The following is a 16,475-nucleotide window of genomic DNA, read 5'->3' on the forward strand; positions in this document are numbered from 1 at the left end:
GGCCCAGTAATTCTCATATAAACCCTTATTTTTACATAATGTTGCATTGTGTGCATGAGCGTGTACATTCTCCTATTCTTAGTCTGCATGGGCTTTACAGAAACAGCTGCTCAGCCACTGTGTGCTCTGCGAGAGCTAGCTCTGGTGACGCAATGCTTGTAGTCTACTTTTAGCACAGGCTGCATTCCATCTGGCAGAGAGCCTGCATTGAGATTTGATTTTAAAACTACACAGTATTACATGTACATGCATTTTCAACTAGTGGTTCTTTGCACCTTCTATTTTAAATACTAACTATCTTTAGTCACCCCACCTCCCCCCGGGCTCTTGTAGTGCTTATAAAACAGTTAACCAAAGTCTTGCCTAATTCTAAAGCACTTGGGAATGAAGAAAAGCACTAGGCTCCTTCCCAACATTCCCCTTTCGTTACTTCTACAGTAAGGAACTCGTACCCACCCCACATCTATAACCCCAGAGATATTAGTTTAGTGACGGTGTTTATTGTATGGCAAGGTGTTTTAGATCCCCCCCCTCCCCGATTGATACCTTCATCTTTGCACTATTAGGGATTATATGAACACAACATTGGAGACCCAATTGGCATGTGCAGAAGAGGACCAAGAAGAATACAATCACAGGAATCGGTAATTTTACTGCTGCCCCCAGCCATGACAGGACCCAATCATAGGCACACAATAGCCAATCTGTGTTCTGAACTCCACCTTATTTCTTCATACTGCCACTGTGGGTTGGGGTACTGCCCCCCCCCCACCCCGTTGTCCCTGTCCTCCTTCACCCCATAGTGCCGCAATTGTGGCAGTCCCATATTTGTTGAGTAACTCCTGTCCTTTCCCCCAGAGCCGGTACCATCACCAGTTTTTGGACGACAACCTTATTTGGTTTCTTTTCCACTAGTTTTGCCTTGTCCGTTTGCTGCTTCGGGGCTGTCTCCCTTTCCCGCTCCTCGATTCTCTTACAATTGTGGACTATTATACTTTGTATCTCTGACCACCGTTTGGCTTCAATTCCCACAATTTTATCTAGTGCCTTCTAGACCTCTTTTGGTATTACCCTCTTTACAATAAAATAGAAAAATGGTACTGTCTCAACTCTCCACATTTCCTGTAACTTTATTCTTAATTGCGTCCTAATCACCCATTGTGCACTGCATTAAAGAATGTAAGTCGGGGCTATCTGGGTACATCCTTCATAGGGCAGCCCATACCCTTGCCTCATCAAAGGCTGCTCCATCATGTTCATTATCTGCAAGACGTACTCCAGCCCTTGCCCATATGTTCCCAGCCTGGTCCCCAGCTATGGTGACCAGTAAACTCTTAACGTCTCCTAGTGCTAAGGCTACCCAATCTGTTTGTTTTTCAAAATCATAGATCCATTTACTAGCTCTGTCTATAAACTGGGGGAGAGCTTTAATCAAATTGTTGTTCATTTGAGGCCATGGCGCATGCTGCGTTATCCCTACTCTTTTATGTATAAGAGGCGTCTGCATATTTATTTTGTTTTCTACCCTTTTAGTATTCTTCTGATTTTGAACTACCATGATTAAAACGGGTCTATTTATTGGTCTGTCCCTCCTCACTGGCAGGGAAGGGCTTCTCTCCACCTCCTCTCCTTGATCTCCTTCTTGCCCTGCCTCTTCATTATTTCTACCACCTTGATCTTCCCCCTCCATTTTCCCTTGCTTGCTCTACTTCTTATCCCAGGACCGCCCATACCCTCTGCCCATCAATTTTTTCAACACAAACATTTCTTGTGGCCCAGGGGGTAAACCTAAACAAAACATCTGACTTCCAATCCCCTATTTTCTGTACCGGTACCCTTATTTCTGGTGATACCACTTGTTCTTGTAACCTGATCAACCTTTCCTGCAACGCTCTTAACTCATGGTATGTCTACTTGTGGACCCTCTGGGTACACCAATACTACGGGCATATTAGAGCTTGTGGATGGGTTATATGGAGGTGCAAAAGCTCTTGATTTCCCCCCCCCCCCCTATTTGCTAATCCTGTTGACACTCTCGCTCTACCTCTGGGGGCTTATAGACTGGGTCCTTATACCCTACTGCAGGTTTAGGCGTTACAGGGTATATCCCCTTAAATTGGATCTCTTTTTCACCTTCCTGATCTCCCAGATCCTCAACTAATTGCCAGAGATCTAGAATCTCTTTTCTTTTTTGGGACTTGTTCTCTTCATATTTTGCTACTACAAAGATGGACATTTTTTCTAGCATGTTTCTGTTATGGGGACCCGGTTCTGGCCAGGAGCAGGACCCCCCCGCTTCCTTTGTTTCTATTATCAATTGTTTGTTCTGTCACAATACAGTGGCAGAACCCTATGAATGTGTTTTATTGGAGTTTCTTCCTCCATAATGTTGCGCGCATCCCTGATGCTTCACTTAAACCCTACTGCTATTCTTCAGCTTTTTTACACAAAAATACAGATCAACCCACTTTTTTCCAATCCTTTTACACTTTCTCCACTTTGATTTCACACACACCACGACTCATCCACCTTCCTTTCTTTTTTACCACAAAAGACAGCAAGAGAAAATATACTACCTTCTCAACCTGTTATGGCTGAGGGTCCATTACCTCCAAGCCCTATAAAAGCTGGGGATCCCTTTCATCTCAGTCTTTCATATGCTGAGGTTCCCTTTCCATTATAAAAAGTAGAAAAACAGAAATGCGTGACAATTTCAATACATAACCCACCTCTTATCCAATTTACTCCTTTATACATCGGCTGAAATCAATCGATCCTATTCCGATCTTATGCCTGATCACCAAAGGTCCTATTTCGTACTACATCACCAAAGGTCCTGTGCCATACTACATCACCAAGTCCTATTCCATTGACCTCGTACATCCTCCACATCACCAAATATTTCGTTCACATCACCATGTCATACATATACATCACATCATGCATGTTCCCATTTTGTTATCACTTGCAAGAGTATACTCACGTGGGTGTTGTTCACTCGAGTTTCCTCTGTTACGAAGTCCCATGCCGGCCTGTCTCTGTGGGGCCACGTCCTGCTTCAGTGAGCGGAGAGGATGTCTTCTACTAAAACTGCTCACAAAACGTGTTTTTTGATTTAGGGGACTGGTCCCTATAGTTGGGCATGGCTGACCTGGCCTGGGGCTTCACAAAGTATGGGGGTGAAACTGAGAATACGTTGGGGTCGCTACTGAATGGTAGCCCATACCCCTTAAATATATTGGGGTACCCCCTGATCACGCTCACACCAGACTAAATGCACCCATTTTACAGAATTCAGGCCATGAGGACTCTGCCATTCCGACCAGCACTCCGACTTCCTTGGCTGGCTCTTGCAGACTAATGCCAAGCGGTGGCCTTTATCTACTCTTTAACTTTGTGACTGGATACCTGCATGGCTCATCCAAAACTGTCGTCCTTGCCTTTCAAGGAATGCTCCAGTTCTTCCTTCTGGCATGGCTGGGTTCCGTTTGGGACCGGCTACTTAACTTAATGCTGCCTCTGCAGGAATACATTGTAGCTGTTTAGCATAATTTTCTAGATTACAAACATTCATACATAAACACACCTTCCCGCCATACTCTCAACACTTCACTCAATATAATTTTATCTGGTGCAGTAATTTTCATAAAAATTATTTTTACATAATGTTGCATTGTGTGCATGAGCATGTATGTTCTTCTAGTCTTAGTCTGCATGGGCTTTTGATGAACAAACAGCTGCTCAGCCACTTCGTGTGCTCTGCGAGAGTTAGCCTCCGTGATGCAAAGCACAGGCTGCATTCCTTCTGGCAGAGAGCCTGCTTTGAGATTTGATTTTAAAACTACACAGAATAACATTTACATGTGTTTTCAACTAATGGTTATTTGCACCTTAAATTTTAAATACTACCTATCTTTATTTAGTGACCGTCCCCGCACCCCTCCCTGGACTCTTGTAGTGCTTAGAAAACAGTTAACAGAAGTCTGGCCTAATTCTAAAGCACCTGGGAAGGAAGAAAAGCACTAGGCTCTTTCCCAACACCAGTATGTACTGGTTTTAAACTGGGTATGCGTATTCTGGTCTGAAGACCTAGCTTGGCTGTCTGGTTGGGTTAGCCTGCAAATGTTTGAATGTGGGATGCTTTCCATTGATTGCTAAGCAGTCCCAAACACTGTGGGTGCATGGTGTGATTGGAGGATAGGGAGAGCTCTCCCTGCTCTTGTGTGGGTCCGAATGTGTATAAAAATGCAGACCCCACACAATTACCTCAACAGTTTGTATTGTCCTGCTGCTGAGAGGAGGCATCCTGCGAATTCCTGGAAGCTGTGTACTCTAGGCATCTCCTGTTCCAGTATCCTGCAAAGGTGCTCCCTTCCTCACATGGGGGGGGACAGCCAGGCATCTCGTCCTCTTTGCTGCACCATCCCTGCAGGGCGTGCTGGGAAGACAACACTTATCTGCTCCATTAGCGTTGCCGATTCCCCTTTCCAGTGGGTGAGATGTCCTTGGAAGCTGTCTGTTCTCAGCTGCTGATGTTCTTCCAGGAGCTTTGATGCCCTTGCCAGTCTTGTCAGCACTTTATTAAATCTCATTACATTACAGGGACACAGCATCCTCCTCTGAACTGGTCATTTGAACTCTGAAAATACTAACCGGGAACACCTCATGTTAGCCTATGGCCTATTGAAAAACATTGGGGGACACTAACCCTAAACTTCTAATTTAGGAACTGATTGGTTTACTTACCTGTATTGGTAACTTTATTTGTGGTGGCTTCCTATTCTGAAATAACCTGTTGTCTCCATCCTGGAGTGTGTTTTATTCATTTTAAATGTTTTTTGGGTCACATGGTCTCCTGAACGGTTGCCAGACATTTCGTCGAAAAAAATTGGTCGACCAGACAAATGGTCGAACCAATTTGGTCGAAAACCAAATGGTCGAAATTTTTTTTTTATTTTAACCCTTTTTTTTTTTTTTTTTGGGGGTCCCCCCAACCCCCTTTTTTCTCTAAAAACCACTTTTTTAACTAAACGAAAACCCGAAAAATAAATATATAAATAAAAAAAAAAATTCGACCATTTGGTTTTCGACCAAATTGCAGTCGACCAGTTTTTTTTCAACGAGTTGACTGGACACCCTCCTGAACCACTGGGTCTATTTTTGTGGGAGTCTACACTGCTTTTTTGTCCTGTGCAGCTAGATTCCCTCGGACTGTGCTATACTTTAAGGGCGACACTGGACATACTTGGTGACTAACTGAGAATTTTTAAAGTACATTGCTTAACTGGAACTATTACAGGGTCTGATACTTGTAGGAAAAAGATGAATTACTGGTCAGTGAATTTATTATGCAACTGCTGTTTATTCTTTCATTGGTGACCTGTGGTTAGACGGGGGGCAAGGGGGGGGGGGAGAATCGCTCACTTATGTAGGATGACTTGTGGAACACAACCACATAATGTGTAGCCTTTTCCTTGCTCTTGTGAGGACTTGATACAAAGTAACCAGCAACTCAACCCTGTGCCCAAGTGTCACACTTTACTTTCCTGAAATATTCTCAGGCCTAGTGCCTTCCAATATGCCATCTGGATATTATGTTCTACATGCTGATTACCTTTACATGAATATATAGATAGTCTCCCTCTCTTCTGAGTGAACCCATTTTTTTATTAACAGTGTGGACATTCCCCGCTTTGTACTTGTGGTTCTTAACAGGCCTAAGCCCAGCCTAGTTCCCCCTCCTGAGTAAAGCCTAGACTGCTCTGCCTCTCTACCAATTGGAGTGTCTGGCCTAGCTTGATTTGTGCAGACCACTTGCAACCTTGGGGATTCTTCCTGAAGGACTCGCGAGTCCCCCTATGAAAAATCTTCCTAACATATCACTTCAATTACCAAGTTTTCCTCCCAAAAATTCTCCATCTACCTCTGACCTACACCGCTCTCCTCCAATGCAAAATTCACTATTCAATCCAATGATTAAGCCTTCACTAAATGCAACACTGTTCTTCAAGCTCCCTTCTCTTCTTTCCCTCATACTACATTCACTCTTAAACACTCCGCTCCACGGCCTTTGATTACACCATCCATCTGCACCCTGAAAACAATGAGGGAAACCCTTTGCGTTTGGCAAAGATTTAGACACTCCTCGGATCTCCAACTGTACCCGACTTCTCTTCAAAACTACTTGTATGCTGCCAAACAGGACTTTAATCTCCTTCTCATTTTGTCTCGATCTTCTCAACCTCGGTGCCTCCAAATATTACATTCTCTCCTAATCGCCTCCTTTCTGTTAACTATCTTGAGCTCAAATTTGCTTGAAATATTTCCAACTTTCAAATTACCCTTGCAAAGTACTCCGACCTTGCTCACTTTTCCACCACCTCTACTCTATCATGCAGCAATGTCTTCCTTTGCCCCCCCCCCCCACTAACCCTGATATATTTGACCTTCTCCTCAGGGCTAACCCTTCATGTGCCCCATTGACCGTTTATCCCCACACATAGTGAAACTCGTAGCTCCCAGTGGTTCTGCATATTTCCTCTTCAACTCCTGTCAACAGTGCCACTTTTACATCTTCCTATATGTTGGCGACGATCAGCCCTATCCTTAAGAAACCTGGCCTAGATCCTACCTGTCCTGACATTGTCTGGTCTTCTACTTCGCTATTCCAAGATCCTAGAGCATTTAGTTTTCAACCACCTCAAAGTTCCTTGATGCGCACAACCTCCGGAATCTTCAATCTGACGGGTGACTGATTAAGCACTTTAATGTGAGCAACTACATCTCTTCCTCTCATCATGCTAACTGTTATTCTATTCTTCTTGACTACTCTGCTGCCTTCAATACCGTCAACCATTCTCTCTCACCATCTATTCTGGGCATCAGGGACCAGGCTCTTGCTTGGTTTGCTTCATATCTCGCCCCCATACACTCTGGTATCTTGGAACAGCCTTACCTTCCTGCTCACCCCCTCCCAGTTAGTGTTCCCCAAAGGTTAGTCCTGGGTCCACATATGGTCTCTCCATACCTCTGCTCTTGGCAGCATGATCATCTCGAGCTACGGACAAAATGTTTTCTCCCTGCAATCAAATATTGCATAGCATCTCACTCATTCATGCTCCACTAAGACTGAGGTTCTCTACTTCCCAATCCAAACAGGCTCTCTTCCTCTCCCCTCTTCTATTCTTCTCTCCAGACTACCTTCCCTGCTATACTTCTGCTCGCTAGCTTGGTGTCTTTGACCCATGTCACAATTTACCACTTCATCTCCAAATCTGCCACTGCTGTATGACTTGATCTCCTCATCAGAAAGATAAGACCTCCTCCTACTTGCAACACTGCTATGCTCCTACTCTCCTCTTTAGTATTTTCTTGATCCGACTACTGTACCAGTCTACTCTATGCCCTTCCCAACTATGCTTTTTCACCTCTCGACAAAGTACTCAACTTTGCTGTCTGTACACTCTCTGCCACCTCCCCAGCACATTGTTGGGCTGTTGATGAGACCAGTTCATTCTCATCCTCTTCAAAACTATAAATGGACTTGACCCACCACACCCATTGGCCCATCTCGTTCTCTACTCTCCCTCTCGCTCCCTATGATCCTCTGTTTACCTCCATGGCAACTCTTGTGCATCTTGCTCTCCCTCTAGATTCCACCCTTCCTCTCTCGCTCCCTTACTCTGAAATGCTCTTCCTCTCCGCACTGCTCCCACTCTAGTTAAATCTAACCGCCTAGCTCTCCCCTCTTCCAAAGAACCATTATATGCCACTGCAACACCACAGCACTTCTCCCTCAACCCTTCATCCTAAAACGTAGGACTTCTACACCATCCCGCTCCTATATCATGCTCTAATGTCCTTGTCCCTGACTCATGTTTCTACCTCGCCTCGATCATCTGCTCTTAAATCGACATCCTCTTACCCATGTTAAGCACACTGGCCCTCTGCTCTGTATAAAAAAAAGTTGTGTACGCTTTTTTGTGCCAAAAATGTATTTTTCCCCCATGCAATTTTCAATAAATCTTTTATGGTAAAGTATCCCACATTTTTTTTCAAATTTCTACAATGACTGTTACAACAGGTTTTCTGAACTCCACCCTTAGTATAAAGCTATACCATTTGAGTTCATTGTAGCATAGACGGAGCAGCCAGGCTTATTTCAGGAGAGAGAGAGGGGGCTGTAGAATCAGTACAAATTAAATTGTAATAAAAATGGTCCAAAGAAACACTATGTATTGTAAAAAAATACATGTTTTATTTAAATACAAGTAGGCCCAGATAAATCTTGGGGGAAATAAGTACTACCATGTCATATAAAAACACAACTCTATGCTGGAAGGTACACAGACCAAAGCATATAACCTAATTTGGAACACCTAACAGGAGTGCTAGGGAAGTCAAACCAATAGTTATTTTTTAGGTTACTTTCAGTAATATAAGGGTTCGTACTGTGATGCTCTGCAAGAAAACACTTAGTAACCCAACAGTAACCCAAATGGACAATAATACTTTTTGTGACTAGTGGGACACTTATCCTAGCAAAAGTAAAACACTATCTCTGATTCAGGATAAGGTATTCTAGGGGAGTTGGACTTTGGGGTGTAATATTCAGTTAATTGCTTTTCAGTTCAAACTAAGGAATAACTCCAACTTTATTTTAGGATAACAGTTATACTCGAGGTAAGTAAAACCTACACGCTTTTTACACCGGCTATCAGCAACTTCAAGGCAGGTATAAACCGAAGACTGTTTTGCGTCTGTCTAGAATTGACCATGGAAAGCAAAACCCAGTGTTAGACTTTGTGAATGACTGTTATTCTAGGTAGGAAAGGCATGATGCAGACTTCATTTTGGACTGGCTAACGGCATGCTGGGGGAAGCAAGAACCAGTTGGGGAACACTCGTACATTTATCCTAACAGGAATAGTGAAGTGAAAACATTACTTTTGGGATGAGGCACAGCCAAATCACAGGTGAGTGAAAAATTGCATGTTAGAATGGCGAAGCAGTTTCTAAGGAAAGAAAGATGTTACATATACTGAGTTAGTAGCCAACTTCTTTTTAAGTAAGTAACTTTTTAAAACCCATTCTCTTTACTAGGCAAAAGGCCCAATCCATGTAGGTCTTTCCCTTGTTCTTGGAGCATGAGTGTTCTCAGTGGCAGAAGTGGTGTCACTAGTGTCGAACAGGCAGGCCAAGTTCTTAAGTAGCAAAAGGAAGACTGTAAGTAATTTACTTAAGAGTTAGTTGAGGGTCCAGAGGCTTCAGAGATGACACCGTAGGAGGAATCCAGCAGGGGCCTGGGTGCACTGGGTGTGAAGACTTCCAATCACAGAAAACACCCCAAAAGTACTGGAATCACAATAGACTTAAGGTAAGTAAATACCCAAGCCATCACAGTTCTTCAGAAGATTTTGCAGCAGGAGGACCTCGCATCTGCAGCCAAAAACCTGGTGGTTGTCGTCTTATCAAGACCGAAGACTGGAAACTGGAAGGGATTTTGTAGCAAGGATCACAGGGAAGGCTCTAGGCAAGGTCTTCCTCAGGGCTAGATGCGGCTCTGTGAATTTGGCACCTTTTTCAGGAGCACATAAAACCGAATATCGCCAGTCGATTCTCGTCACTGGTGAGGACTTTTCAGACTGGAATCATGCCTCGGGCATCCAGCAAGATGCCCACGAAGTTTAAGCGTGATTTGGAATTCAGAAGACTATGCCCCGCACAATGGCTCGAGTCGCCATGGTATTGGGGGTATTGTAGCCTGCAAGGGTCCAGCACGGCGTGGGATGCAGGTGTTGAGTCTAGTGGGTCTCGCCAGGCTCCTCGGCAGGGTTATCACTTTTGGAGTCGACAAGTCGATTGGAAGGAAGGGCTACAGCAGGCTCTGGTTACACAGCAGGTTCTCTGGGCACTGGAAATCAATCTTGGCCGCAAATGCTTAATCTTCCTTTGGTTTTTGTTCCAGTAGTCGACTAACTCTTCAGCTTCCAGGATCGGACTTTATGCAGGATCCCAGCCAAACAGCCTTGCAACATTCAAACGGAGGGGCGTGGGGTGAGGGGGGCTACAATCCCTTCAGGATAGCCATCCTCCCAGTTTGCAGAGTTTTGGACTCCTCCCTCGCTTCCTGCCTTCACACACTCTGGAGCCTGGGCGGGGGAGTCCACAGGACTCCTGCCAAAGATATAAAAATGAAACGGGAATTTCCCACCCTGGATGTTTGGGGAAGGGACAAGAAAGGACAAGGGGCACTAAAATGGCGAAAAAACAGACTGGGCTAATTTTGGTAAAATGAGCACCGATGTGCAAACAGCCCTTGGTAAAGGCGTGCCGAATTAATAAAACTGTTCACTGCCACCAGCCACTAAAGGTTTTTGTCCTTGTAAAGTTACATTTAAAGTGAGAAAGGGGATACTCCGTATCTCCCCAGCACTCCACATAAACTGGGGGGTGCTGGTCTCACTTAATAAAATGTAAAAGGGATCCCAAGATCCTTTCTACCCTTGGGAACTGTAGGTCTCACAAGGTTAGCTGGAGAAAGTTAAAAGGAATGCCATAGGGCAACCCATCAACAATAGGCACTTATTGCCAAAAAAACTGGCAGAGGATACTTTTTTAAAAGCCAATATGGAGTCTTAAAAATGACATCCATTAAAAGAGTAAGATTCTGAGTGGAAAAAAGTGTAAGGAAAATAAACCAGTAAAAGCAAAGTTCTGTGGTTGACCCAGGTCAGGAAGACTTATCATTGCTATGAAAATCTTAACACTGACTGACTGGGTTTTGAGAGCTGCTGGATATATTCTCGACAGTCCTTATTAAAAAACTTAATGAAATGCTGCATTTGTCCCTAGACATATATTAACGACCCATCAGATTCCATAAAATATTTGCCAACTTATTACTGGATATGGGCTTTGACCCAAACGTCCTCATAAAATATGAGCTGAAGAATACTTGTATGTCCTTTCCCGTAGTATATCACCCTCAGAACCAAGTGGCTTAAACTCTGCTACTGAAAGTACCTGGCATTAGTTGTAGGAGAGATGCGAGTACTCTATGTATTTAAAATCAGTGAATGTATTTGTTGTGCCATCACCGTTTTTAATGAAGGCACTGGCCTGCAGGATGGAATTTTGAAAAGAAATGACAAATGATTGAGCCTTTATGCTAATATAGATGTATCGAAAAAAGGAAACTAGGGTACACTGTTATTGTTCATAAACTGTAGATTCTCAAACTGTATCGCCTCCACTAGTGATTATGAATTGCAACCTTTATTAAAACTTTCTTAATGATTGATCTGAAGGATCAAAGTTTTGAAATGGTTTTTATCATGCTTTTATGCCAAACGCCCAAAATATATTGATGGTGATGATCCACCAAGAAACGTTCTACTTTCGCTTTATGGAAAAAATAATTCTGGAGCCTGAAAAGTGGTATTCAGATACCTCTGATGTCCTGTTGTGAGAAACTCCCCTCCTTACAATATCAGTGATTGGGTTGTCAGGGTAGACCATAGTTGCATGGACAAAGGCTAGGTAAATGTGTGATGGTAGGATGGTGACATTGGGCTTATTCATGTCAAATTGGTTCTTGGGTGCCATCAAACTGATTGTTGTAGCGTGTATAAGTAATATTGACTGAAAGACCAATGTGCGGTTTCATTTTGCAGATTGCCAGAGAGGCCGAGGCAGCCATTTATAACCAGCAGCTGTTTGAAGAGCTTCGCCGAGTCACTCCGCTATCACATGACCCAACAGAGGTCACAGCAATTGGGGCTGTTGAGGCATCATTCAAGTGCTGCGCAGGCGCCATCATTGTGCTGACCACATCTGGCAGGTAAAGTTTGGAGGGAGACTAACTTTTGAAACTGGTGAGTGTTGTCCTTAAATGCTATGACTTCACACCCCTCCCTGAGAGCGGAGTAGGTGACAACAGGGAGTGGCATGCAAGGTGACCTTATGGAATGGGGCGAGCATGTCCTCCTGGTAGTCTGATGCAATGCCCCTTAATTCTCTGAGTAGAATGCAAGTGTATTATGTGATGGGACCTCTGGGTACCACACTTGTTTCTGCCACAATGTGCCTCCCAATCTGTATATCTGAGGAATTTTCCTGCCACAAAGAACCTTGTGTTTTTACTCTCTGCATGTATCGTCATTTGGTCTTCTCAAAGGCCAATGTTCTGTTGGGCTGGTTTATCCAAATTCTCCCCTAGACCCTCCTGATCATAGACCCAGTGGAATGATTTTGGTTCCGATGTACGACTAGGAGTTGTAGATAAGATGTTGGTGTCCCCCCACAGCCTCTGTGTAGTTTCCTGGTCACTCCTCAAGAACTCATTTGGTTAGAATATCTCTCCATTCACTGTGAAGTGTTTTTCTCAATATACTTTTTTCTTTCTGAAAGTCCAAGCTTTTAATTCTGATTGTTCCCCTGAAGCCTTCAAAATACCTCTGTTCCACCTTCTACATGCATTTTTCTGTTTCAGATGCATTGTCTTTGTTCTTGACTCTGCACCGATACCTTGGCCCAAAAAAGCTTCTCTCAGAAAATGGGACAAACAATTGATACTAATGGTTTGGTGTGAGGCCCAGCTAGGACTCCTTCAGCCGTACAGTTTCAGTGCAGGTTGCCTTCTAAATGTCAGCAAACTGGCAAACTAACTTTTTTTTTGTCTCACCTAGTGGTAGTTTTGAGCAGGCAATTAAGTCACTCCTAGTAGGGCACATAAGTAAAATTCATACCACGTTTCCCTATATAAATCATGTCCAGCCAAAGGCATATGAAATTCTGGTGCATCTCTTTAAAGGGTGTTTTGGGTTCAGAAAGTGGTGCTGTACAGGATTTTATTTTAGGTTGGGACACTTTTTAGGATTAATTGGAAATTCAAATGTCATCCAAGGCTTTGGGTACCAAGATTATCACAGGTTTCCTCGGGGGGGGTGGGGGAGAGGGTTGATGGGGGGGGGGGTTGAGAGAGTATCTACTTTGTACCAGCATTGGCTCAAATAGGTTTCACTCTTATATAAAATAGTGGGAGGTGGAAAGGCTTCTGATGGATACCGTAAGAGTAACCTTAATCTCTGATTGGTGCATTTTCGAGGGCAAACTGAGTGATTCGACCAGTTGGGCCAGGTATCTTTGGCAATTTCCAGAACTCTGGTTGTCGACTGGTCTTCGCAAGGGGATAGGTTGGCAGCTTCAGTGTAGCTGAAGAATAACGTCAAGCAAGGAAAGTAGAGGTCCTGCCAATGCTGTTGTGCTGTAAAGAGCTACTGTTGCTGGGGTACAGAGCAGATTAAAGTTTCTTGCAAGCACAGCTCCATTGTTTGAAGTGGCATAGACTGGCAAGCACAGGCAGTAAAGCCAGGAGACTCCTTTGGTTTGATCTGTTTTGTGCACCTCTGACTCGGTCAGTTGCTGGTATTCTCGGTTTCTGGTTCTTCCAACCCTTTTGCAGATGTGCAGGGATGGAACCGCAATACCTTTCTGGAGCAGAGTCCTTGTGACTATGCAGGGAGCGGAGCGCTGGCAAACCATATATATATATATATATATATATATATATATATATATATATATATGATTTTTATATTTGTGAAATCTTACCTGTCGACCCCAAACCTTTTGCTGGATTTGGTGATTATTTTTCATACGTGAGTGGGAATCTATCCCCCCTCTCCTTTCTTTCTCTTTTTATGGGTGACTGTCTCTCCATGGTGTAGTGTGGATTTGAAGGTCCTGATGACGTTTGAGCTGACAGCATTTTCCTATGGCAGCACACGGCTCTTATTGGCAGTGTTGCTGCGTTGACTTCCCCTTCTTATTTTCTCTCCATTTTGCTTTGGGCGAACTACTGTTCCCAAGGGTAAAGTGGGATGTCCATCTCCTTTACCTTTTATGTGAGGGCAAAACACTGCACCTTATGAGGAATGCTGGGGAAGATGGATGATATCCCCTCTCTCTAACATAGTAAGAATTGTTACAATAGCAAGCTAACTCTTATGGCTGGCTGGTCCGTGTATCTACTTTTATGACCAAATATTATTTGCAGGCTGTCAAAACAGCCACAGTAATGTACAGAAGGGTCACCATTCTGCTAGAATGGTGGCTTGCTTCCTTTCTTTTTTCCCATGGAGTGTGCTTGTTGCTTGGGTCTTCCTCTGCTGTCCTAGGAGGTCCCTGTTGAAGTTTTGTCTAGGGCGGGAACATTTTGTGTTTCCCGCCGAGCCTTCAGTGTCTGAAGGCATGAAGTGAGGATGGTGTCTGAAAATTTGCATCCCTTTGCCTTCCAGTGTGCCTGAAAGGAACCAGTTCTTACTGTCGAGCTGGCGTTGCTGATTGGAAAGCCACCCGCTTTCTGTCAGCTACAGGGAGAATTTGCAGGAGTTGTGTGGGTTCCTGTTAAATAGTCTGATTCTGGAAGCTGAAGACCAGTCGACCACTGGAACCAAACCTGAATAGGAAGATGAAGAAAAGATGGCTGCAACTGATTCCAGCGACCGCAGAGCCTGCTGTGTAACGGGTCTGTTTTGACGCTTCCTTCCAAGCGACCTGGGGGGTCTGGAAGATGACAACCCTTACCTACAGGCATTGTGAGCCATCTCTCGACATGCTGTGACCTTTCCGGGGTTGCAAAACGCCAATACCCAGGGATCTCTGGCTAGTATGCAGTGCATGGTCTTCTGAAGTCTGAGTCCTGTCCAAACTTTGGTGAGGGGACTTCAGAGATTCAACTTGTGTCTCTGGCGGTCCAGCAGGAGTACACAAGAGTGCTGGACGGAGGGAGTGATGAGAATCTGACCACCGATATTCGTTCTTCATTCAGTACCTGCAAAAGGGCGCCGAATGCAGACAGCCATTGGCAGCCTTGAAGAATCCTTTATGGGATCCTCTCCTGTTCAATGTTGCCAGTTCCCATCCAGCGTTGTCATCACCAGGCCAATCATCGAGATACTGGGTCCTGTGCTGCTGCTTCGGGAAGACCACCTCCAAGCTCGTCTTTGCTGAGGTTACTGTGTTGGCTTGGGTGATGCATACCATAAGTCTCGTGTCAATTTTTGTGTTTGAGTTCGCCCATTCCATTCGTCCATGCCTAATGCTGGAATGCCTTTAGGGAGCGTTATGTGTAGTGCCTGAACACATTTCACTGTCTCTGAAGCTGCTACTTGCTTTTTCAAGGAGATATCCTCTGGAACTCTGACTGTCCTGCATCTGACCCCTATCCTGACCTGCTTACTGCTGGCTCCCAGACCCCTGTGGGAGGGGGGTGGGCTCCCTCTTCTGCCTCTGAGATAACTCATGCCCTAGAATTGGGAAGGACTTTGAAAGATTATGGTTCTGTTTTGAAATAAAACCAGTGTTGAAAAGTATTTAATTGTAAATGTCTTGATGTGTAACTTTTTTTTCCACTTTATTTTTATTGAACATTTTCAACAAGAGATAAACAAATTCTCCCATGGAGAGCAAAAACAGGAACAAAACAAATTCCACCCAAAAAGAACTATTCCCCCTTTCATGTCTCCCACCCCTTCTCACCCCACACCCCAGGATGTCCAGGCCGCCAAAAAACAGTGCAAAGAGCAATGAGCACGGTCGAAACACAAAACACAATAGTACAGAAGGTCCAGCTGGTAACAGGGGCCCCACATCTTCTAAGACCCGGGATTCTCAGAAAGTGCCACAATTTCCCCTCCCCAGTGGCCATACAAATAATCACAGTGCAAATCACAATTTCAAGGCTTCAGTCTGCATTCAGAATAACCAGTCCATTCCTGCAGAAAGGAGGGCATAGAATCCTTGACCATGGCAGCAAGTTTCTCGTATGTAAAGATGGAAATAAGCTTAGTGAACCACTCCGACTTAGAAGGCGCTATGGGGCTCTTCCACTTCTGAGCCAGAGCCAATCGTCCCACCCTCAGCATGGCCCCCATCGCCTTCGAGAAGGAACCCACCTCTTTATCAGGCAAAGGAGTGCCCAGAAGAACCTCCAAAGGATGCATGGAAGGGCAAGTCACCGGAATGTCTTTTATCCAGCTAAGGACCTCTGTCCAATAGCGGCAAATAACCGGGCATTCCCACCACATGTGAAACCAGGTACCTTTATTGGCACACTGCTTAGGGCACCAAGGGGAAACTTCCCTAAACATCTTAGAGAGGGCCGCTGGAGAAGAATGCCAGGAGTGTAACACCTTAAAATTATGCTCCAACGCCGCTGTATATAGCTCTCCCGAAGACACTGCCTTGAATATAGACTGCCACAGCCACAATTGATCGTCTAAGGAGAAGCCCAACCACTCCTCCCAAATACGTTTGAAAGGCTGCCTACCCACCAGATTGGAAGAGATAAGCACTTTATATATCTTAGAAAGGGATCCCTTCCTAGTTGTGGCTTCCACAAAAAGCCTCTCAAATGGGGTAAGGTGGCGCGACAAGTCGGCGCACCAACGCGCTTGAGTTAGGATTCCCTT

At 44.5% G+C, this 16,475-nt stretch overlaps 1 protein-coding gene across 5 annotated transcripts in view; it reads left to right on the plus strand.

Moving 5' to 3' along the window:
• Positions 1 to 16,475, plus strand: part of PKLR (pyruvate kinase L/R) — a 183,506-nt gene that overhangs the window by 126,335 nt on the left and 40,696 nt on the right. For all 5 annotated transcript variants that reach the window (XM_069650066.1, XM_069650072.1, XM_069650077.1 and 2 more), the window contains exon 9: positions 11,676 to 11,842. In XM_069650066.1, the coding sequence (XP_069506167.1) occupies positions 11,676 to 11,842 (167 nt within the window). The remainder of the gene's footprint in view (positions 1 to 11,675; positions 11,843 to 16,475) is intronic.

This window comes from Ambystoma mexicanum, chromosome 1p (genome assembly GCF_040938575.1).
Source record: "Ambystoma mexicanum isolate Mex_15411 chromosome 1p, UKY_AmexF1_1, whole genome shotgun sequence".
NCBI classification, from domain to species: domain Eukaryota; kingdom Metazoa; phylum Chordata; class Amphibia; order Caudata; family Ambystomatidae; genus Ambystoma; species Ambystoma mexicanum.